We start from the raw sequence: 25,989 nt of genomic DNA, 5'->3' as shown, positions 1-25,989 counted from the left end.
AATACTTTAGCGTAAGGAGCGAGGTATTAGAAGGAGGTGAGCCCCTCATATGGGTAATAATTTCTGTTTGTTTTAAGTTTTATTGCTGTTCCTTACTTCCAGCTGAAAAAGCTTTTTCACTTTTATTTTTTAATTGTTTTTTTTTTTAAATAATGCTAGTAAATCCTGATCTCCCTTCATGGAAATTTTCTTCTCCCATTACAAATTCTCGAAGGAAAGTTCCCCCAGCATATCCCCCTCTTCTCAACCCTCCCCCAAACCAAAAAAATCCTCCTGAAAACGCCTGTATACTTCCCAATAACCATTACTATATGTAAGCACAGGTCAAAGTTTGTAACTTGTTGCCCCTCCCACGGGGACTGTGGGGGAGTAAGTCGTACCCAAAGACATAGTTATAAGGTTTTTCGACTACGCTGAATAAAATGGCTATCTCAGAATTTTGATCCGATGACTTTGGGAAAATAATTAGCGTGGGAGGGGGCCTAGATGCCCTCCAATTTTTTTGGTCACTTAAAAAGGGCACTAGAACTTTTCATTTCCGTTAGAATGAGCCCTCTTGCAACATTCTAGGACAACTGGGTCGATACGATCACCCCTGGGAAAAAAAAACAACAAAAAAACAAATAAACACGCATCCGTGATCTGCCTTCTGGCAAAAAATGCAAAATTCCACATTTTTGTAGATAGGAGCTCGAAACTTCTACAGTAGGGTTCTCTGATACGCTGAATCTGATGGTGTGATTTTCGTTAAGATTCTATGACTTTTAGGGGGCGTTTCCCCCTATTTTCTAAAATAACGCAAATTTTCTCAGGCTCGTAACTTTTGATGGGTAAGACTAAACTTGATGAAACTTATATATTTAAAACCAGCATTAAAATGCGATTCTTTTGATGTAGCTATTGGTATCAAAATTCCATTTTTTAGAGTTTTGGTTACTATTGAGCCGGGTCGCTCCTTACTACAGTTCGTTACCACGAACTGTTTGATTAATCGAAGATTAGGCAAACTTACAATAAACTGGCTAATTTTATTTGCTTTTTTGTTTTTATTTCTCATGAAAAGTTAGTTCACAATGCCAAGTTAAAAAAACAACAACAAAAAAACAACAACAGAAATAGAAAAGTTAAGTGTTCAGCCTTGGGCCTTAAAAAGGCGTTGGAGAGGGAGGGGGATGCGATTCAATTAAATGAAAGCAAATACAAAATTTATTAACTCTTGTTTTCTGATAAGAATGACGTAAGAATTAACCTGCGAAAAACATTTTGAATTTTTGGGTGTGTCCGAATCTCATTTTCCTTAAATATTATTTTACTAAAAGTCATAAATAATGCTTTATGATACCCCTAACTATATAATAACACTGATATAACCCCCCCCCCCCAAATAAAAAATCTTACCTAATATTGACCTGTCGGCTTGAAAATAATTAGTCCTCTCAGTGGAGTCTCATAGATGATCCGTTTACCTTCCAAACTTGGTCGAGACTAACACAATCAGAATTTAGTTCAAGTGAAAAATGATTTCATTCATTTCAGTGGTCAGGTAGCTACATGAAAGGCCCCTGAGACTAAGCTAAATTGTATTACAGAACACTGAGTCAATCAACAGAACTTCAATAAGCGGATCAGAAAAATTACAGAACATTATTTCGACTCATTAAAAATGTACCTAGCAAAGGAACATAAATTCTTGTCTATTTATAATCAATTTTACTAAACTATAATCAATATTATCGGTAGTTAGTATATGTCGATAGGACAGGAACTCCGCGAAAAAAAAGATCTAATAGATGGCAAGACTAGGAAACTTTTTCCAGGTGGGGATAGCATGAAAAAATACGATATTTTAACCATTACAGCGTCACATTTATCCCAACTGTTACATATTCTTGATTTTTTAAATTATGAGACGAAAAAAAAAGTTTTTCTACTGAAAGTGAGGACCAACATTAAAACTTAAAACGAACAAAAATTATTCCGTGTATAAGGTGGGCCACCCCTCCTCAATATCCCTCTCTTCATGTTAAGTTTTTTAAGAACTTTAAAAAAGGTTCTGATTACAAGGCCCTTGTGTTTCAGAAATCATTCATTAGGAATTGAGACAAAAGGTCAAACTTTAGCGTAGGAGCGGGGTATCGAGGACGGAGTCCCACCCCCCCTGATATACGGAGTGATTTCTGTTCGTTTTAAGTTTTAATGTTGCTCCTTACTTTCAGTAGAAAAAACTTGTTTGTTTATATAATTTCTAGTCGATTTTCAAATAAACCCAAGAAATTCGCCCCCCCCCCATGGAAAGCCCCTCCCACTAAAAATTTTCTATAGATTGTTCCTCCCAGGTTATATTCTTCTTCCGAGAAATTACCCCCGGAAAATCCCATCCTCGCTGTGAATTCTTCTCAGAAAATTTCTTGCTTGCGATTCCGCCTGAAAGATGCACCTTAGCATACTTTCATTTGTAGAAAGACTTATTTTTGTTTAATTTCTGATCCTTTTTAAGGATCAGAAATTTCTTAAACAAATCTCAAAACTTTGATCAGACGAGTTTTGACAAAAAGGGCGTGGGAGGGGGCTAGTTGCCATCCAATTTTTCGGTTAATTACAGAGGGCACTAGAAATTTTAGTTTCTGTTCGAATGAGCCCTGTTGGAATATTCTAGGACTATTAGTTCGATATGATCACTCCTGAAAAAAAAAAAAAAACATCAGTGATCTTTCTTTTGGCGAAAAATACAAAATTCCACATTTTTGCAGATAGGAGATTGAAACGTCAACAGTAGGGTTCTCGGATACGCTCAATCTGATAGTGTGACTTTCATTAAGATTCTTTGATCTTTAGGGGGGTTTCCCCCTTTCTCAAAAATCTATCAATTATTTTCAGGCTCATACCCTTTGACAGGTAGCACTAAACTTAATGAATATTATATATTTGGAATCAACGTAATAAGTCGAATCTATTAATGTATATATATTGATATCAAAAATATGCTTTTTAGAGTTTCGGTTGCTGTTGAGCCGCGTCGCTCCTTACTTACAGTTCGTTATTACAAGCTGTTTGACAAAAGTTAGAAAGCATCAAACTGTTTAACTGATTTCCAAACCTAAGTCAAATTGTATTACTAACCGCTGAGTCAATTAATAAAACTTAATAAAAGAGCCATAAAAGAATGAATCAATCGATCGCTGAGTCAATCCTATGAAGTGAGACATAAAAAAATTAAACAAAACTATCTAGGCGGATTAAGAAAGGACTTAGCAAGAAAATACTTATCCTTTTCTATTTGTGACCACATTTTCTATATTATATTATATATTATCTGTAATTAGCATATCCATACACAATTGTAGGCCACAAAATATACCAGCGATGGTATATACCAGCGAAAATATACCAGCGATATATTCAGTGAGCCTGAAAATCAACCAAATAAACTTCTAAACTATCTGATTAGTTCAAGTAGTCGAAATATAGCCCCGTGGAATTCAATAGTAATTGTTAAAACCTGTTACGCATACGAATTCTCTACGCATGGAAAGTTTAGAGACAACCCAGTGTCAGTCAATGGCTGTAAGAGGCAAAATATTAAATGAGGACAATTCATATCATTATGTCTTCCTTCAATTCATCAACATTTTATGGAGTTAAAATCATTTTAAGAAATTTTGCATCCTTTAAGTCAGTGGTTCAAAACTTGTTTTCGTCGCGCCACACTTTAGCGTCACTAAAATTATGATACCCCCTACCCCCCCCCCCCAAACCTGTGACACATAATCTTTAATTCAAAAAGCTTTAATATAAATATTTAATGTAATCTTTAATACAAATAAAAGCAATTGTAACCAGGTGATTAATATATTACAATTAAAAATAGTATTGCGTCATTTTTGTTAATTTTCTTCGTTTTCTGTTATTGTTTTCAGTTGTGGGATCTATGCCACTCCAATTGTTATTCTGAAAACATATCTGCTCAAAAAGAGAGCTAAACAAACAAACAAAAAGACAACTAATACAGAAAAACAGTTTGTATCCAAATGTTCCAATGATCTCTGAGTAAGTGTTTAGAAAACTTGCTTACTCTGATTTTCGACTTAGGCAATATGTGCCGTCTTACTTATATTACTTATATTACTTAGCTCGAAATTACTTATCGCAATCATTTCTACATCCCACCTTTATCTTAATCTGTAGCCTTTAGCTGCTCCTTATTCCGTATGCAGCCAGGCCTAAGGCAGCATCCCTGAGGGTCCAGGTTTCTCTTTTATTTCTGTATTGGATCCATTTCCTCTCCTTTCGGTTTTTGTCGAGGTTTCAGGTTGCACAATAAGAACGATGTGGCTCAAAAAACCTTCGAACGACGCATGGCGAAAAAACTAGATATGATAAGCGATATTCAGCATTACTTCTAAAACCCCCCAGAAAGCCATACACTACCTCAGAAGGTCCGTTTTTAAAATTCTAAATCAAACAGTTCGTGGTAACGAACTGTAGTAAGGAGCGACCCGGCTCAATAGTAACCAAAACTCTAAAAAACGAAATTTTGGTACCAATAGCTACATCAAAAGAATTGCATTTTAATGTTGATTTTAAATATATAAGTTCCATCAAGTTTAGTCTTACCCATCAAAAGTTACGAGCCTGAGAAAATTTGCGTTATTTTAGAAAATAGGGGGAAACACCCCCTAAAAGTCATAGAATCTTAACGAAAATCACATCATCAGATTCAGCGTATCAGAGAACCCTACTGTAGAAGTTTCAAGCTCCTATCTACAAAAATGTGGAATTTTATATTTTTTGCCAGAAGGCAGATCACGGATGCATGTTTATTTGTTTGTTTGCTTTTTTTTTTTTTTCCCTGGGGTGATCGTATCGACCCAGTTGTCCTAGAATGTTGCGAGAGGGCTCATTCTAACGGAAATGAAAAGTTCTAGTGCCCTTTTTAAGTGAAAAAAATTGGAAGGCACCTAGGCCCCCTCCCACGCTAATTATTTTCCCAAAGTCAACGGATCAAAATTCTGAGATAGCCATTTTATTCAGCGTAGTCGAAAAACCTTATAACTATGTCTTAGGAGACGACTTACTCCCCCACAGCCCCTGTGGGAGGGGTTACAAGTTCAAAACTTCGACCAGTGCTTATATATAGTAATGGTTATTGGGAAGTGTACAGGAGGAATTTTTGGTTGGAGGCAGGGGTTGAGACGAGGGGGATATGCTGGGGGAACTTTACATCGAGGAATTTGTCACGGGGGAAGAAAATTTCCATGAAGGGAGCGCAGGATTTACTAGCGTTACTTAAAAAAAAAACAATGAAAAAATAAATATGAAAAAGTTTTTTTTTCCAGCTGGAAGTATGCAGCAGCATTAAAACTTAAAACGAACAGAAATTATTACCCATATGAGGGGCTCATCTCCTCCTAATACCTCGCTCTTTACGCTAAAGTATTTTTAGTAATTTCAACTATTTATTCTGCGGCTTTTGTGATTCAGGGGTCATTCTTAATGAATTGGGACAAAATTTAAGCTTTAGTGTAAAGAGCGAGGTACTGACGAGGAGGCGAACCCCCTCATATATGTAATAAAAACATTAGAATACAAAAGTTCTTTACGTAAGCTAATTTATAAGTTACGTATATCTTTTACTTATAAAAAGATTCGTAAAAAATTAAAAGTTCTAGTTGCCTTTTTAATTAACCGAAAATCGGAGGGCAACTAGGCTTCCTCCCCCGCTCTTTTTTTCTCAAAATCATTCGATCAAAATTATGAGAAAGCCATTTAGCCAAAAAAAAAAATAAATATACAAATTTCGTTTTAATTATTCCTCTGCGGAGAGCCAAAATCAAAAACATGCATTGATTCAAAAACGTTCAGAAATTAAATAAAAAAACAAAACAAGTTTTTTAAATGAAAGTAAGGAGCGACATTAAAACTTAAAACGAACAGAAATTACTCCGTATATGAAAGGGGCTTTTCCTTCTCAACGCCCCGCTCTTTACGCTAAAGTTTTTTACTGTTTTAAAATGTAGAGTTAAGAGAAAGAGTCAAACTTTAGCGTAAAGAGCGGGGCGTTGAGAAGGAAAAGCCCCTTTCATATAAGGAGTAATTTCTGTTCGTTTTAAGTTATAATGTCGCTCCTTACTTTCATTTAAAAAACTTGTTTTTTTTTTATTTAATCTGTTGAAAGATCCACAGATCTGTCTATGGAAAGATGGAAAGTTTATAAAAAGCCTTATTTTATAAGTATGACTAAACTTTCAAGTTATTTCACAGATGATTTTGATCCACCTTTTATCTGCAGCGGGATTGTCGAATCTGACAATATGCATAAGCACAATCTTTATATGTATACATTGAATATGTTGCTTTTCTTAAGTACAGGCTCGAAATAAGGGTTTGCAGTTCAAATCACTGGATGGTAATGGTGCCATGGCCAAAACATGAGCGAAAACCCTAGCTGCCGCAGTAACAAAGCTACGGCCGTAGCTACGAAGGACAAAGGCCAGATTCTTCCCCCTAGCGAAGCACAAGCTATTTACAAGATCTACAGCTGCTGAAATATCGCCCAACATCTTTTTTATACTCAACTCTGATCTGAATTGTGAATTGAAGCCGTCATTCTAACACTTGTAAGGTTTGCAATTAAACAACTTTAAATAGTTATAAAAATGCTATCTAACTATATATAACTATATTATATATATCAAACAGTTCGTGGTAACAAACTGTAGTAAGGAGCGACCCGGCTCAATAGTAAACGAAACTCTAAAAAACGGAATTTCGGTGCTAAAAGATATATAAAAAAATTGTATTTTTATGCTGATTTTAAATATATAAGTTTCATCAAATTTAGTCTTTGTTATCAAAAGTTACGAGCCTGAGAAAATTTGCCTTATTTTGGAAAATAGGGGGAAACACCTCCTAAAAGTCATGGGATCTTAACGAAAATCACACCATCGCATTCAGCGTATCAGAGAACCCTATAGAAAAAATCAAGGTCCAATCTACAAAAATGTGGGATTTCGTATTTTTTGCCAGAAGACAAATCACGGGTGCGTGTTTTTTTGTTTGTTTGTCTGTTTTTTTTTTTTTTTTTTTTTTTCAGGGGTCATCGTATCGACCAAGTGGTCCTAGAGTGTTGCAAGAAGTCTCGTTCTAACGGAAATGAAAAGTTCTAGTGCCCTTTTTAAGTGACAAAAAAAATTTGGAGGGCACCTAGGCCCCCTCCCACGCTCATTTTTTCCCAAAGTCAAAGGATCAAAATTTTGAGATAGCCATTTTGTTCCGCATAGTCGAAAACCATAATAACTATGTCCTTGGGGATGACTTACCCCCCACAGTCCCTAGGGGAGGGGCTGCAAGTTACAAACTTTGACCAATGTTTACATACAGTAATGGTTAATGTCGCTCCTTACTTTCATTAAAAAAAACTTGTTTTTTTATTTAATATATATATATATATATATATATATATATATATATATATATATATATATATATATATATATATATATACTATATATATAACTATATATTTATATAAGATAATATAAATATTTATATATATAAAATACTATTTAACTATATATAGCTATACTATTATATACTTTATATAATTATACTAAAATACTATAACTATTTATAGTTACAAAACGAATTAACAAGATTTAAGGGGTGTCTGAATAGTTGAGCTTACACACCAGTGCTTTCAGGAAAGGCATTGCGGAGATACGACAGGCTACGCATTAACAAGTGTGCGTATTTGCTCATTGGATCAAATTTTTACAAACGCAACAAAATAATTGGTTAATTTTAGTGCACAACTGGAAAAGAGTCTAAACATAAACAAACTAGAATGCACATCTGAACTTCAGAAATTTTATTCATAACAAAAATTATAAGACAATCACAACGTGCTACCTAGAGTGTAAAACTACCTAAATTACTGACGAAGGACAAATACAATCCCCTAAAAATATCACAAAAATAATAAAAGGACAAGAATAAATGGCACTGAATCCCTCACACAGGACAAAAGAAATAGCCCAAAAAAGAAAGCCGAATTAATACTTAAGATGGAAAGATGTACCAGCATAGTACCAACGCAATCATAGGTCAATTCTGCTTGAAAAATGGACGGCAGTAAAAACGCCAATCATATGCCCTATTTTGACTCAATATTAAATAGGCATCAATATCACTTTTGACCAATGATGAATTCAATGAAAAGGAAACTAAAATTAATCGAAAATGATGAAATGTCCTGACAAATGGGCTGAGTCCTGATTGGGCTGAGTCCTGATTGGCACTTTCTAATATTAAGAGTTACTTACAAAATTCAAGCAAGCTGAAAAATGATCAAAAGTGACGACTGGTCCTGATGATCGGAAAGAGTCAAGATTGGTAATTCGGATATATCAAAACTTAAAAGAGAAAACCGATTCAGACAGGTGAAAAGGGTACGATTGACCCTGATTAGTAAGACTACTTTAAAACTTTAAAATATTGATGATTGGTCCTGATAATTGGAAAGAATCCTGATTAGTAGCCAACCTTCAGCCAATCAGGACTACTTAAGGAGAAGAAACTCAGATTTTTTGAAAGGCATGATCAGTCCTGATGATTGGAATGCATGTAAAACTGTCGAAAATGAAAATTGTCTACTTATAAAAGAAAGATATAGCTGATATTTTTCGAAAGGCGTGATTGGTGCTGATGATCGGACTGACCGTAAAAAGGTCAAAAGTGATAATTGGGCCTGATAATTAAAAAGAATCTAGATTGGTAACCTAACTTCAGCCAATTAAGATTACTTACAAGGGGGAAAAACTCAGATTTTCTGAAAGGTATGATTAGTCCTGATGATTGGAACTCCCTTCAAAGTGCCAAAAGTGAAAGGTATCTACTTTTAAAGGGGAATTACATCTCAGATTTTCTACAAGTAACTGTTTACTTATAAAAAGGGAGAAGCTCAAAGTTTTCGAAACCTATTATTGGCGCCGATTGTAGGACTGTGAAAGGGTCAAAAGTAATAACTAATCATTATAAAGGGAAAATTTTCTATCTGGTCACTTTTTTACTTATATTTAGAGGAAAGCTCAAAGTTTTCGAAAGCTATTATTGGTGCCAATTATAGGACTGTGAAAGGGTCAAAAGTAATGACTAATCATTATAAAGGGAAAATTTTCTATCTGGTCACTTTTTTACTTATATTTAGAGGAAAGCTCAAAGTTTTCGAAAGCTATTATTGGTGCCAATTATAGGACTGTGAAAGGGTCAAAAGTAATGACTAATCATTATAAAGGGAAAATTTTCTATCTGGTCACTTTTGACTCAACGACATAGCTTAAAAAAAGGAAAAAAAAAGAAAAAAATGAGATCTAAATAATGATATTAAGCAAAGGTAGTTTTAGGGCTTCACTCCATTTCTTTTGGGCAAAAACTGAGTCAAACCACTTCAATTAAAATACTAGAGCCTCAAATCAATGGTGGTAAATAATGCCCCAACGTTTCACACTATCACTTTAAAGTCACCATGTGATCAGCATTGGCAGTGCCACAGTTCGTGACATACATAGAACACAAGTAGTAGATAGCAAAGAGAAACTTTTAACTAAATTTTAAATACAATATTGAAAAACCAAAATAATAAAAACTGGAATATTTTGCCACAGCCCTTTCCAAGCAAGAGAATGGACTGGGTTAAAAGGATTGAAGAAAATTTGGAGAATAGCAATTCAAAATAGGCTAACTTACAAGGCATGAATCCTACTACAGTAGAGTGAAAAAACAGGAACAGAAAACAAAGGCATATAATTCTTTGAAAAAGAACCATTTAAGGTATAGTCCTTGTCACTGGCATTTGGTGTGTTATCTATAGTCACAAACATTTTTAAAGTATTTTTCGCCGAAACTCATTTTCGCGGAAACATTTTTTTGCGAAAGAGTTTTGCTGTTTTTTGGCAAAAGTTTTGCAGTTTTCAGGGATACTGGTAAATGACTTCCTGGCAATGTGTAGTTAAGGGCAATAAAATTACAAAGGAACACTGTTCTGTTATTATTGTGTAAATTAATTAATTATGGAAATATAAACATAAAATAATATAAAAATACAAGATATAAATCATTATTAATTATAGAATCTGTCAATTTTTAAAATATCCAGCGTATGCATTTTATGAGTGTATATACTTGCTGAATTTTAGTAAATTGCAAATCACACTATTTAAAAGTATAAGCGTTACTTATAGATCCAAAATGTAATTCTTAGTTTAAGGTCAAAATCGTGTTCTTACATATCGATGGTACATTACCTTGTTTTAATCTTGTGTTTAATTTTGTAAACAAACAATTTTTGCATCAGCAGCTGCCCTTTTTAACTATTCCTGTTTACAAGAAAATGAAAAATTCCATATTTCCAAACAAATAAATACTACAAAGTATCTTGAAATCAATGGATACACTGGATAATTTCCAAAATGAATTCTTTGTGGTTCTTCATTTCTTGTTCAAGTAATTTTTGAAGGAAACTTTGTCTTCTAAAACTAGTTCTTAACATTTTACTTTCGAAATAGCCAATTTTGGTCGACACTACGGATCGAGCTAATCGGTAAAGCCTACCGAGCTCAATGACGTGGAATATGCCTCTTAACTGGCAAAAACAAAACCTTAAAATCTGTAAAAAAAAAATCCAGTCATGTCAAATGACATATTTAAACTTGAAATCAACACTTCTTTGGTTCAATGAAACGAGTGACTATAAAATTTTAGCTACAAGTAAATATCAACTTATTTATCAGTAAACTACTAAATTGAGGGTGTAGCAATAAAATAAATCAAGCCCAGAACATCAGTGTATGAAACGTAGATTCCCGGATTTAAGTGACTCATACGGAAAGCATCACTTTTAGTTCCAATTAAGCGAGACAAAGGCCAGGATTTAAGCATAGGCCCACTAGGCCTGGGGCTATGGGCGTAAAATGCAGGGGCGACAAAAAAACAACACTGAGTAACTTTTTTTCTCAACAAAAACTGAACTGACATGATTTATCGTCAAAGCGCAGGTTGCAGTTTGTTGCTGCACCACTTATTCACAGGAAAGTGATTTAAAAACAAGACAGGAATTCCGTAGCCGCTTATAAACAGTCAGATATCTCCAAAGAATGGCGGCTGAGAGCTTGGTATCCCTTCTCTCTTACATTACTTTTGGCTCATCACTTATCAACTGCCTTTTGTTCAGGGCTTCCACTATCCCCGAATTTTCGGGGATTTCCACGTAAATCGCTTGGGCCCAGGGGCACCAAAAATACTTGGGCCTAGGGGAGCCAGAGACTTGAATCCGGCCCTGGCAAGACTACTAAACAAACCAAAGACATAACTTATATGGCAAGTAGTTTTCCAGTAAAAGCGGAAAAAAAAATATTTCAAGTAAGGGATTAAAGCCACCATAAAAACAACATTTTTGATCAAGAATAAAATCCTAAAAACGAAGACCTGTGGAGTTGCTCAACTGTTTTTTTATTATTATTTATATAATAAGTGAGTAGCCTACATGTTTATACTAATTTGTGCACTATTATCTCACAGACCACGTCTTATACCAAGGGAATATTCCAAAGTTTGCGTTTAAACAACCCAAGAAAAAAAAGACAATATTAATTTAGTCTACAAGAGTGCAGATTTCGTTGATCAATGACATGAAAGAACTTGGAGACTCCCGGAGACATATGAAACACAGAGTTCTGTTCAAGCCTGGGCTCTGTTCGTGATTGCACTCAAAAATGTTGCACTTCAGCTGAACTTCATTTCTGTACTTCAGCTATATCGGATCATTGGTACTTAAAGAAGAACTTGATTCATTTTAAAGCTGAATACCGCATTTTTAACCTATATGACACATTAAAATAAATTAACCTTTTATAACCCAGTCATTCTTTATAAAAAAAAAACAAATGACTCATGCCAAAAACAAATGACCAAAAATGACTCATGCAACTGACTCTAATAGTTTCTCCTCATCTGGCAATGGTGATGTAGTATAATGCATTTGGGGTGAAAATAAACCTGGCAAATCGGTCATTGTAACATTAACTCCTTTAAACCAATTCAGTAAAAATATACCTATAATAACAATTAAAAACCCGACTATACTACCAACAATATCGATAAATTGTATTGTGAACCACTCTTCAAATAAAATCCCTGTTGCAATAATAACCATCGTCGTAAACGTAACGTAATAAACTGGGGTAACAACAGCAGTCGAAAAAATATCTAACGCTTTGTTCAAATAATTAATTTGCACGCTAACTGTTACAAGAAGAAATAGAATAAAGAACCAAAATAACCAAGAGGTGACTTGATTGTTTCCACTGATGGTTTCCCGAATGGCCAAGCCAGTTCCTTTGACAGCCGAAACGCTTAAAGAGCCAATAGCTGAGCATATGTATACATATATAAGTACATTACTCTCACCAAAACGGGGGGCCACGATGAAGGCTAGGATTAGGGAGGTGATCACGACAACAGCAACATAGACCAGGAATTCTGGAAGGAAAAACAGATTTATGCTAAAAGTAGAAAAAACGCAAACGGACTATTTTTTGGCGGGGTAGTGATTCAAACAACTAACATTTCCAGACACTTGGACAGTTTGCCAAGAATATCAAATCGTCATCAAGATACTCTCCCATTTGCATTGCCATAAGTTTGTAAGTGATTGACTAAAAATAACAAATGTATTTTTTGGTATTTTTACATTTACACCTGAGAACTAAGTCACGATAATAAAACAATGAAAATTGAGGGATTCAAAAATTACTGAGACTTTCAATAATTTTTATCGATATATTCTAAACAAACAGTCTAGTTTAATTAGTCTGACATGCAGTAAGTTTTTATCCTTACTTTCTACATTTTGAACACATCCCTTTGAAATACATAGAAAACCAACTGTTAAAATCGATTCGACAACTCAAAAATTGTTGTAACAAAATACTATCAAGAAAAGCCGTCAATGGTTCAGGGGATGTAATGTAGCCGAGGGATTTGAAGCCTCAAGCAACTATCAGCTACAATTATTTAAATACATCCCTCGACTCACGCGAGGTCACTAATCTTTGCAGCAGCCAAAAAATTTCAAGGACCAAACAACTATCAACTAATGTATAACTCGACTGAAGAGAGGCCACTAATCATTGCAGCAGCCAAAAGATTTTAAAGACCAAACAACTATCAACTGATGCATAGCTCAACTGAAGTGAGGTTCCTAATCTTTCTAGCAGCCAAAAACTTCACGGATCAAACAAAATTCAAATAATGCATACCTCTAATATTTACCGCTAATCTTTCCACTAATATTTACCGCAGCCAAAATATTTCAAGGACCAAACAACTATCAACTACTATATGACTCGACTGAAGTGAGGCCACTAATCTTTGCAGCAGCCAAAAGATTTCAGAGAGCAAACAACTATCAACTAATGTATAACTCGACTGAAGTGAGGCGCCTAATCTTTGCAGCAGCCAAAACATTTCAAGGACCAAATAACTATCGATTGATGTATAACTTGACTGAAGTGAGGCCACTAATCTTTGAAGCAGCCAAAACATTTCAAGGACCAAATAACTATAGACTAATGTATAACTCGACGGAAAGGAGGCCACTAATCTTTGCAGCAGCCAAATGATTTCAAGGACCATAAAACTTTCAGTTAATGTACAGCTCGACGGAAGTGAGGCCACTAATCTTTGTAGCAGCCAAAAGATTTCAAAAACCAAACAACTATCAACTGACGTATAACTCGACTGAAGTGAGGCCACTAATATTTACCGCAGCCAAAATATTTCAAGGACCAAACAACTATTAACTACTACATAACTTGTCTGAAGTGAGGCCACTAATCTTTGCAGCATCCAAACATTTCAAGGACCAAACAACTATCAACTAATGTATATTTCGATTGAAGTGAGGCTACTAGTCTTTGGAGCAGCCACAGATTCCAAGGACCAAACAACTATCAACTAATGTATAACTCGATTGAAGTGAGGCCATTAGTCTTTGCAGCAGCCAACAGATTCCTAGGACCAAACAACTATCAACTAATATATAACCCGAGTGAGGCCACTAATCTTTGCAGCAGCCAAAAGATTTCAAGGACCAGACAACTATCAACTAATGCAAAATTCGACTTAAGTGACGCCACAAATATTTGCAGTAGCCAAAAAAATTCTCGGACCAAGCAACTATCAACTGATGTATAACTCGACCGAAGTGAGGCCACTAATATTTACAGAAGCCAAAATATTTCAAGGACCAAAAATCTATCAATTAATATATCACTCAACTGAAGGGAGACCACAAATGTTTGCGGCAGCCAAAGGATTTCAAGGACCAACTATCAACTAATGTATAAATCGAATCAAGTAAGGCCACTAATCTTTGCAGCAGCCAATAGATTTCAAGGTCCAAAGAACTATCAACTAATGTAGGCCACTAATCTTTGCAGCCAAAAGATTTCACGGATCAAACAAAATTCAAATAATGTATACCTATAATATTTACCGCTAATCTTTCCACTAATATTTACCGCAGTCAAAATATTTCAAGGACCAAACAACAATCAACTAATGTATAAGTTGACTCAAGTGAGGTGACTAATCTTGGCAGCAGCAAAAAGATTTCAAAGACCAAACAACAATCAACTAATGTATAACTTGACTGAAGTGAGGCCACTAATCTTTGCAGAAGCCAACAGATTTATAAGACCAAACAACTATCGACTAATATATAACCCGAGTGAGGCCACTAATCTTTGCAGCAGCAAAAAGATTTCAAAGACCAAACAACAATCAACCAATGTATAACTTGACTGAAGTGAGGCCACTAATCTTTGCAGCAGCTACAAGATTTCACTAATGTATAACTCGACTTAGGTGAGGCCACTAATCTTTGTAGCAGCCAAACGATTTCAAGGACCAAACAACTATCAGCTGATGTATAATTTGACTGAAATGAGGCCACTAATATTTACATCAGCCAAAATATTTCAAGGACCAAACAACTATCAGCTGATGTATAACTTGACCGAAATGAGGCCACTAATATTTACATCACCCGAAATATTTCAAGGACCAAACAACTATCAACTAATGTATAATTCGACTGAAGTGAGGCCACTAATCTTTGCAGCAGCCAAAAGGTTTCAAGGACCAAATTACTATCAACTGATGTATAACTCGACTGAACTGAGGTCACTAATCTTTGGAGCAGCCAAAAGATTTCAAAAAACAAATAAAATCAAATAGTGTATAATTCAACTGAAGTGAGGCCACTAATCTTTGCAGCAGCCAAAAGATTTCAAGGACCAAACAACTATCAAATAATGTATAACTCGACTGAACTGAGGCCAATAATCTTTGGTGTCGTTTTCTCAAGATTCCCAACCGTAGAAGGATGGTCAAATTCAGTTAAACACTGTTATACATGATAGAGCATGTACTTTCGTATTCAGATGTATTTGGTACAGATAATACGTTTGTAATAAGCAATTAACTATCATCCTTTTTCTTTAGTTTCATATTTTGACAAAGAAGTCTGATTAACACATAATCTCATAATGACAGCTGTGCAACAATGGGCTGATTTGCAAATACTCATTTTAGCTAACGTTTCAGAGAAAGGGAGTAAAGAAGATAGACGCAAAGTCAAATATTTGGGTGAAACACAAATATCTTTGTGAGAATTTTGAAAATCATTTCTTTTCTTAAGAAGACTCTTCTTGAAGGTTTACCAAAAACAAACATCATCTGCAGAAATTATCTACCTTTTATATTTATGACACCATTTTCTAATTTTTTTTTTTTTTTTATTTTTTTTTTTTAAGGCTGCCGTCGATTTCAAATTGCAGATTTGTATCTCCCCAACAGCAGAGAGACTATACTCGTCAGGTGTCATCGTCTGCAGATGCATCTCTTCAACGACGTCGGGATATTTGTCTCTGGCGTAGTCCTCTAGAAATTCTGATGCTTGCTAAAATGTTCCCAAATCTTCAAATTAAAACTCAACTTTTCACATACTGATCAATGGTCCGCGTAGCGCAGGTACCAGTCTCCCGTTTCTTTCCCGTATTTCCCTCCGTATTTCTCCAGGTACCCATTTGGAGCTGGGTCGACTCTCACTGAGCTTATAAAGTCACACCGCTGACCCCCACTCTAAACTAAATAATCAGTGACACCAGAACTGGAGCCCCTCCCACCCACAGACACAGGATCATTCAAGCATGTAAATAATCTGCAAACCGTTTTTTGTGACGGTAAAAAAAAAAAAATAACAACAAGGAGTCTTTGTTAAAAACTGATACATAGTACTTCAACCTCCACACATTTACATAATAACAATAATACAAATAGGCCTACAGATACTAGTTAGTGATATGTTATTAACTATTACTTTTAATGTGTTTAATCTTTATTAAACAATTTTTATGTTAATAATTCTAACTTGTCTAAACATTTAACTAATTCAATTTGTATCAAATAATTTTTATATTAATAATTTTAATGTATTCCATTTTTAACAAATTTCGGTTTTATAATAATAATTCTAACATATTTAATTTTAACGTATTCAAAAAGAGTTTTGGACTCTGAAATTTCGACAGTATTTATGAGAAGTAGGGAACTTATGTTAATTTTCTCAATGAAATGTAAGCTATATTCCATGGAATAAAATTATTTTTGTTATAATTATCATCCTTAAAATTACCTCATTTTAAATTGGTCCTATTGCGACTAAAAACTGCAGACACTTTCAATCTATGCGAACAAAAATCCCCCTCGTTATCCACGCAAACTTTTATAGTAAAAATACTATGAAATATTATTGAAAAAATCTAGCAGTGATCGAATATTTTGACCAAAAACTCCAAATTTTGCCGAAAATTCTACTAACAATCCCACATTTCATTCTTACGCTAACCAGAATTCACATTGCTTTTACTAATCTAAACATGTCTAAATGCATTACTTATTTATTTAATTTTTATTAAACAAACACAAAGTAGAAACAATAGGAAAAATCTTTTCAAGACGGTGGATATGGATATTCCGGCCCTACGCCCAAGGGCCGTCTTCAGCACAATACGAGAAAGAATATATATATATATATATATATATATATATATATATATATATATATATATATATATATATATATATATATATATATATATATATATATATATATATATATATATATATATATATATATATATATATATATATATATATATATATATATATATATATATATAAACTTACATTAAAATGTGAGGATTAAAACTAATAATTTTTTTTTAACTTTTTAAAAACAGCCCTAGCATCCTTACTTCAACGAAATTCAACCAGGAGTGATAAATAGAATGAAGTGAGATGATAAATTCATTCAAACGAAACTGAACAAAATGATTAAATGCAAGTTTTCAAAGCCAACCTTGCGTTTCTGGCAGCCTGCCTCAAAGGTCTTTTTGCAACTGGTTCAATACTATAATAAATTGGTTTAATAAAATATTTTGTTGGATCATTTTTAATTAAGTTTGAGCATAAAGAATTTAATGTGTACTCCCCCAAGTCACTATTCAAAGAAATGTTATTATTTATTTTGAGACTAATTTTGATTGATTCCCGAACCAACTTATCCCGAAATTTTTATCCCCAAATCATCACTGATGAGTGAAGATTTTTCAAAAAGTATCGTGTGGGAGGGACTATTAAATATATGCCAACATAAAGCAGAATCAAAGGAGTTATTAGAACTATTTGAAATTAATTCTTTGTCTAGGTCTTTTTTTTGCTGGTGTAATCGTTTTTCTAGATTCTGATGGGTCCTGCCAACATAGTAATTTCCACACTCACGAGGTATTTGATAGACCCCTCTTTGGCGAGTAACTGAGGTTTTATCTTTACCGGAATTTAAGAAATTAATGATTTTATAATTATTAGTAAAAACTGAATACAGATTATTTTTTGTGCAAATATTTTTTTTATTTTGTTGTGATTTTGGGACATACGGAAGACAGATAATATTTTAGGGCTTATCAGTAGCCTCACTTTGTGAAATATCTTCTTCGATTCTACGGGAATGTCTTTTTAGTCTACGGTTAATTATCTTATTGACAAAAGGAACGGGGTATCCATTACAAAAACGAATATCTGTGATAAGATTTATTTCTGCATTTATATACGAATCGGAGTAAATGTTCAGGGCACGATCAATGAGAGAAGTTACAGCTGCTCTTTTAACTTGTGGGGGGGGGGTTGATCTGAATTGAAATGAAGATAGCTATTGTTTTGCGTTGGATTTTGATAAATAGTAAAATCAAGTTTATTAGTCTTACGAATAATTAACACATCTAAAAACGGTGATTTATTTTCAATTTCAACTTCTAGGGTGAACTGCAAATTTCGGTCATAAGTATTAACATGATCTAAGAAGCCCCGAAGCTCAGCTTTCCCATAATTCCAAAGTAAAATTGCGTCATCCATATAGCGACCCCAATAGATGTGTCTTAAAAAATAAGAATTTAATGCCTAATTTTCAAGGTTCTCGACATAAATATTTGCCAGTAGCCCAGTAGCCGGATGAGTAGCCCCCATAGGTAACTCATTTTTTTGCTGATAAAAAGAATCACGAAACTGAAAATGCATATAAAACTTATTATAAATTTTAACTAGAGTGATTAAAACTCCGCAATGAATTCCTGTCGCTGAAACCTCGATTAAGGGGTAATTTTCTTCTATTTTGCTTTTTAATAATTGCTCAGAAATAGCCACATCTATATTCGTATACATGGAAACACTTTCAAAACTACTAACTATTGTGTTTTCTGAAATACTTGTGTTACTAAGTTTTTTAACTAAATCTGCCAAATTACGAATATAGGAATTTTGGGACTACAATAAAGGTTTGAAAGCTGTGCAAAGCCATTTCCCAATATTGGAAGCGGGGGCTTTAGTACATGCTACGATAGGTCTTAAGGGTCTTAGGTCTTAAGTCGCTGAAACCTCGATTAAGGGGTAATTTTCTTCTATTTTGCTTTTTAATAATTGCTCAGAAATAGCCACATCTATATTCGTATACATGGAAACAATTTCAAAACTACTAACTATTGTGTTTTCTGAAATACTTGTGTTACTAAGTTTTTTAACTAAATCTGCCGAATTACGAATATAGGAATTTTGGGACTACAATAAAGGTTTGAAAGCTGTGCAAAGCCATTTCCCAAAATTGGAAGCGGGGGCTTTAGTACATGCTACGATAGGTCTTAAGGGAATACCTTGTTTATGTATTTTTGGTAAACCGTAGAGTTTGGGACAGAAACTACCATGGGGAAAAATTTATTGTATAATTGTGGGACGATTTTACCATTTTGTTTTAGCTACTTTAATTCATTTATAATATTATTAACAAACTGATCAGTAGGATCAAGAGTTATTCTTTTATATGTAGTTGTGTCATTTAAATGTGAAATAATTTTATTGTCATAGTCTGTCGTATCCATGACAACAAGTGAATTGCTTTTGTCTGCTTTGGTTATTATAATGGAAGAGTCTTTAAGGAGATTAGATAGTATTTTTGTGTCGTGCAAATTTTTCGGTGTGGAAGTGGTAGGAGGCTTAACCTTTTTTAGGCTGTTATAAAGGGTATTTATAAGACAAGACCTAACTTCATCGGAGTTAAAAACTGATGGATAGTGTTTATGCAAAGCGGACTCTAGAGAGAAAACTATATCTGCCACAGGAACTTGTTTCGGTTGAAAAGAGAAGTTTGGACCTTTTTCCAGTGTTTCGATTTCCTGGATCTCCAACGTTTTAGAAGAGAGGTTAACAATAGCAGGTTCATGAGTGAATCTTGGAGAATAAATACGGTTTCTCATTAAAGATTCATTTCTCAAGATTTCAATTTTTTAAAATAGTCGTTTCTTAGACAAGCGAAAATCATGGTTAAACAAATTCCTTTCTAATTTAACAACTTGAGAAAAATCAACAGTGGACAGGTTTTCTAGCAAAAAGTTTCCAAAGATTTACTCTCCAAAGAAATTATATGCCTTTTTTTGTTTTTTTCCTTTAATTTTTTTTTCATTGCATCAAAATCAGCATGCATCATGTTTCAAGAAGAAAAACCAACAGGCAACAAGTTTCACGATGAAAAATATCATGATAAATTAAGTTTCACGAGGAGAAAAATCAATGTACAAGTTTCGCAAAGAGAAAACTGAACAAGCAACAAGTTTCGTGAAGAAAAAATAAAATATAGCAAGTTTCTCGCATCCTTCCTAGCTAAATCGCTTGAAAACTACAAGACAACTGAACGTAAATGAGAACATGGGAACCTCAATAGAAAAAAAAGTCAAAAAACAAATTAACTTGTATTTTTCGAGACGTTCGAATTCTTTATTTTATCTAGAGACAAAAAAAATAATACTTTTCATGAATCACATTGCCATACATCTATTAAAAAACAAAAAAAAACAACAGTTCTGACAAAACAGTAAATGAAAACAATTGTTTTGATAAATAGTGGAAAAAGATAAATCTATATTCAAGGGCTTCTACTAGCTAAGGGTCGAACAGCCCTCGGTGCTAGACTGAAAATTATAATATTCAATACGTATGATTAAAAATCCCCCTCCTCATACACCCCGTGCAAAAAATATTAGTGGAAAGGTATTACAAAAAACTACGGATGTTCGAAAATTTTAACATAATGTTTAAATTTTTATAATTTCTACAATCTTTATTACATTCCATTATTTTTGGTAAAAAATACTGACAATATTTCCCTCAAGAGATAAATTAAAACTCTTTCAATTAATGCGAATAGAAAGTAAAAAAGAAAAAGTTTTCCAATAAGTTTTTCAACGTAAATTAAATACTATACTCTAAAACAACCTGAAATAAAATTAAATCAAACTTCAAATTTAATATGAACATAAATTACTATTATCCAATAAATGAAATATAAAAGGAGTATCAATTAAAATCAATAATTAGATCAAAGTAAAACAGTTCAAAATAGGGATGATACCTTTTTATTGACAGTGAATAGATATAAAATTATTTAACTGGATACTTCGAACACATATACAGTGTTCATCATCAGCAGTAAAACAGTTTTACTGCTGATGATGAACACTGTATATGTGTTCGAAATATCCAGTTAAATAATTTTATATCTATTCACTGTCAATAAAAAGGTATCATCCCTATTTTGAACTGTTTTACTTTTGTCATGGAAAGGCACTGTGTTCTTCGAAGTTATCTAAATAATTAGATCAGAACTAAATATAGAAAATGTTACTAGATGGAACCTATTAAAATGAAAAGCCAGGTCATTTCACAGATAAGACCGTGACTGCCCTCCTTTTTGACTCATCAAAAGCCAGAGCGTCATTTGGGTAGGTATTTATCATAATCAATCAGCCAAGAATCATTAATCTGATAAGCATTAATTTTTTTCAAAACTTTTTTCTTTTCAGCAAATTTGATTCAAAATCATTTTAAATAAACTGATAAATAACAGCGAAGGAATAACCAGCGATATTCCATCGCTGGTTAAACTATCATAAAAACAAACATACAAATATATAAACAAACAAAAAACTATGGCTCAAGTTCAGAGTCAGACCAAATGATTGGCAAGAATTCTTCATCTGCTAGATCTTCTTTTTTTTTTAGGTCTGTATTATTTGGATTCAAAATCTGCCTATTACCGCTATTTTAGCCCACCTTTTCCAAATGTGTTCCAACAGAATTGGCTCTCTGAGCTCTAGATTTCTAAAAAGGCGCAATTCAACAATTTCTGGTAAAAGATACTCTTTCCAGAAGCTTAGAAGCCTCGGGAATATTCGGTCCGAATTCTCTCCATTGCATTCAACTGTAAGGACTTCCCAGTCCATCTCGTTGTTACAGACAAGCAGGCAACATTTTCCTTGATTTTTATTTTTTAATTTTCCTTCAAGCTGTCCTTGAATTTGGCTATAACGCTTATAAGTGGCTTTGAGCTTAATATCTAAGCTGAAACTCTGCAGAAAGCAGTCTTTGACAAGGCCTTTCGTTCGATCAGCATCAATTATGGTTATTGTGGACAGTTTTGACCACCAATGTGTCCCATCTGGTATAGTCCTGTCTAATGAAGCACCAAGAAACTGGTGCGTCGAGTGAGCCAAAAGACCAATATCTCCAACTTTCGTAATTTGCGTGCCAATTTTTCCTCGTACGCTGTTAAAGTTATTGATTCTAGACGACTACCTTTCAGCATGCCAGTTGAGCAGTAACCACAGCCTCCATTTCTAATATCTTTCACAGTCGGTGCAGTTTAAGTTTATTGTTTGCGTGTACCTATTCTATGAAAGGACGTGCTTGTAATTCAATTTCATATATCCAATATTCATTGGGAGATTGGCCATTCGTTCTCTCGTGCGGTTTCACTACTCTTTAGATGGACTCCTCCAATGTAACCATAGCAAATAGCGACGAAGACCACACTACCTTTCCATCACAAACATAAAAAACAAGAAGAACAATAAGACATTTCCACTGTCTTACGAAAATAATTTCCTATTGTTCTTTTGTTTTTGATGTTTGTAACCATGGCTATTTTTAGCTCCTCTTCTTTCATATCAGGTCTATTGCAGCTCGGTCCATAGTAAGAGTTACCCAGAAAGAGTTGTTTGTTGCATTTTATGTTGGCCTGGAACCTACCTCCAATATTACCATAGTACCGTATCAGATTCCACTTGGATTTGGCTCAGTGGTTTGTAGTTTTACTACAATTTTTTTACATTATATTTCTTGGCCTGTGGTTAAATGCTTTTTTCCATATATAGGCATGCCACTTTGCACCACGTGCGTAGGACAAGCTTGCGCCACCAATTCTGGCATGATATGACCCTCGCTTAGACCTGCTAATTCGCTTGCCCCCGCAAAACTTTGTAGCTACAGACATGTAATTTTTGGCAAGGTTTGTTGTTACATAGCCAATGAGCAAATCTGCTTTCTTGCACACATTCTCCACCCCCATCTCTCACCTCCTGGAGAGCCTCTGCTGGTAAGCTGTACCGACGATCCTCTACTAAGCTATTGGGCAGCTGACTTTTTTGGGGGCAAGTATCATTGCACTTTACATAAAGACATGATCGGGGTATTTGCGGGGCAAACTTTTCCAACTATCGGCTGAACACTCCTCTTCTGATTGTTTTTTTTTTATTGCCCCGCGTAAGTAAGTCTTTGTATTATCTCTCTTTATAGAGGCTTTGAATGTAAAACTTTCTTCATTTTCAGTAGATTATTTACATACAAAGTGTAATTTTTAGTAACATGATTTACACACTCTTCTTTTCAAGCAGTTCGTGGTAACGAACTGTAGTAAGGAGCGATCCGGCTCAATAGTAACCAAAACTCTAAAAAACGGAATTTTGATCTAAAAGATATATCAAAAGAATCGAAATGCTGATTTTAAATATATAAGTTTCATCAAGTTTAGTCTTACCAATCAAAAGTTACGAGCCTGAGAAAATTTGCGTTTTTTTAGAAAATAGGGGGAAACACCCCCTAAAAGTCATAGAATCTTAACGAAAATCACATCATCAGATTCAGCGTATCAGAGAACCCTATTGTAGAAGTTTCAAGCTCCTATCTACAAAAATGTGGAATTTTGTATTTTTTGCCAGAAGGCAGATCACGGATGCGTGTTTATTTGTTTGTTTTTTTTTGTTTTGTTTTTTTTCCCAGGGGTGATCGTATCGACCCAGTTGTCCTAGAATGTTGCGAGAGGGCTCATTCTAACGGAAATGGAAAGTTCTAGTGCCCTTTTTAAGTGACCAAAAAAATTGGAGGACACCTAGGCCCCCTCCCACGCTAATTATTTTCCCAAAGTCAACGGATCAAAATTCTGGGATAGCCATTTTATTCAGCGTAGTCGAAAAACCTTATAACTATGTCTTTGGGGACGACTTACTCCCCCACAGTCCCCGTGGGAGAGGCTACAAGTTACAAACTTTAACCAGTGCTTACACATAATAATGCTTATTGGGAAGTGTACAGACGTTTTCAGGGGGATTTTTTTGGTTGGGGGGAGGAGTTGACAAGAGGGGGATATGTTGGAGAAATTTCCATCGAAGAATTTGTCATGGGGGAAGAAAATTTCCATGAAGGGAGCGCAGGATTTTCTAGCATTATTGAAAAAAACAATGAAAAAATAAATACGAAAAGTTTTTTCAACTGGAAGTAAGGAGCATCATTAAACTTAAAACGAACAAAAATTATTACGCATATGAGGGGCTCACCTCCTCCTAATACCTAGCTTTTTACGCTAAAGTATTTCTAGTAATTTCAACTATTTATTCAACGGATTTTGTGATTCAGGGGTCATTCTTAATGAATTGGGACAAAATTTAAGCTTTAGTGTAAAGAGCGAGGTACTGACGAGGGGGCGAACCCCCTCATATATGTAATAAAAACATGAGAATACAAAAGTTCTTTACGTAAGCTAATTTATAAGTTACATAAATCTTTTACTAATAAAAAGATTCGTAAAAAATTAAAAGTTCTAGTTGCCTTTTTAATTAACCAAAAAATAGGAGGGCAACTAGGCTTCCTCCCCTGCTCTTTTTTTTCTCAAAATCATTCGATCAAAATTATGAGAAAGCCATTTAGCCAAAAAAAAAAAAAAAAAAAATGCGAATTTCGTTTTAATTATTCCTCTGTGGAGAGCCAAAATCAAAACATGCATTGATTCAAAAACGTTCAGAAATTAAATAAAAAAAACAAGTTTTTTTAACTGAAAGTAAGGAGCGACATTAAAACTTGTAACGAACAGAAATTACTTCGTATATGAAATGGGTGGTCCCCTCCGCAATCCCTCGCTCTTTAGGCTAAAGTTTTTAATTGTTTTAAAAAGTAGAATCGTGGCAAAGAGTCAAACTTTACCGTAAAGAGCGAGGGATTGCGGAGGGGACAACCCATTTCATATACGAAGTAATTTCTGTTCGTTTTAAGTTTTAATGTCGCTCCTTACTTTCAGTTAAAAAATCTTGTTTTTTTTTATTTAATTCAATTACAGGGCCCTATGAGCCTTTCTCTTTCAATTTGTATAAAACACTCGAGTCTCCGTCACCAATAAAACGATGGTAAATAGAATAGTGTAATTACCAAGAATCCTTTATCCGTAAAAAAAGGAAAGGGGGGCTGATAAATTAACTGAGTTCTTAAGTGAATCTAGTTGATTCATGTTGTTTCATATCATGGTTGTCAATTGCATTCTTGTCAAATTTTATTTGTTCATATCAGGGGTAGTGCCGTGCATCATTTGGTACTTTTCTGACTGAGATCAGGCACTCTGAATATGAAGTCCGAGTATAAAATAAATACATCTTTAATAAAACATAGAAGTAAAATAGAGCACCTGTGCAACCACTTCCAACGTAAAGCCTATCTGAAGCAAAAGAAGAACAATAACTAGAAGATAACCATACTCTTCTTGAAAATGCTTGTAGGAGCATGCAACTTATTATCTATTTACGTCATGGTTAGCCTCGCTGTTTTAATCAAATATATTGGTAGTTCTAGGTCTTGGTAGGGAGGGGGAGTGCTTTCATTTTATATTTTAGAATAATTTGGTATATCCCCCCCCCATTATGACGCCTAAAACCACTACTGATGAAATGAAAAACTAAATTCTTAATCCGAACAAAAACGGAATTTCCTCTCCCAGTTGAAAACTGCTTCCGTGGAAAATTTCACCATGAATAGTTTTTCCCAAGGATACCCCCCTCTCACGGAAATATCTTTCAGACAATACTAACCCAGCTGAAAATTTCCCCGGAAAATATCCCCAGAACACCTCCACATGTAAAATTAAGTCGGCAAGGAGTAAGTAAGACCAATATAAAAAATTTCATAAAGGAATATACAGATTTTTTTATTTTACGCCATGGTTATAAC

At 34.3% G+C, this 25,989-nt stretch overlaps 2 protein-coding genes across 3 annotated transcripts in view; both read right to left on the bottom strand.

The window, feature by feature from the left end:
* The window catches only part of LOC136043859 (protein bicaudal C-like), a 73,609-nt gene extending 72,073 nt beyond the window's left edge, over positions 1–1,536 (bottom strand). For both annotated transcript variants that reach the window (XM_065728808.1, XM_065728809.1), the window contains exon 1: positions 1,399–1,536. The gene's annotated coding sequence lies outside the window, so the exon portion shown is untranslated. The remainder of the gene's footprint in view (positions 1–1,398) is intronic.
* A 6,316-nt stretch (positions 1,537–7,852) lies between these two features.
* The window catches only part of LOC136043858 (magnesium transporter NIPA2-like), a 74,819-nt gene continuing 56,682 nt past the window's right edge, over positions 7,853–25,989 (bottom strand). The window contains exon 5 of the mRNA XM_065728807.1: positions 7,853–12,534. Within this exon, the coding sequence (XP_065584879.1) occupies positions 11,975–12,534 (560 nt within the window). The 3' untranslated portion in view covers positions 7,853–11,974. The remainder of the gene's footprint in view (positions 12,535–25,989) is intronic.

Source organism: Artemia franciscana, chromosome 2 (assembly GCF_032884065.1).
Source record: "Artemia franciscana chromosome 2, ASM3288406v1, whole genome shotgun sequence".
Lineage (NCBI taxonomy): Eukaryota > Metazoa > Arthropoda > Branchiopoda > Anostraca > Artemiidae > Artemia > Artemia franciscana.
The sequence above is the reverse complement of the archived record's forward strand: the minus strand, read 5'-3'. Positions and strand labels throughout refer to the sequence as shown.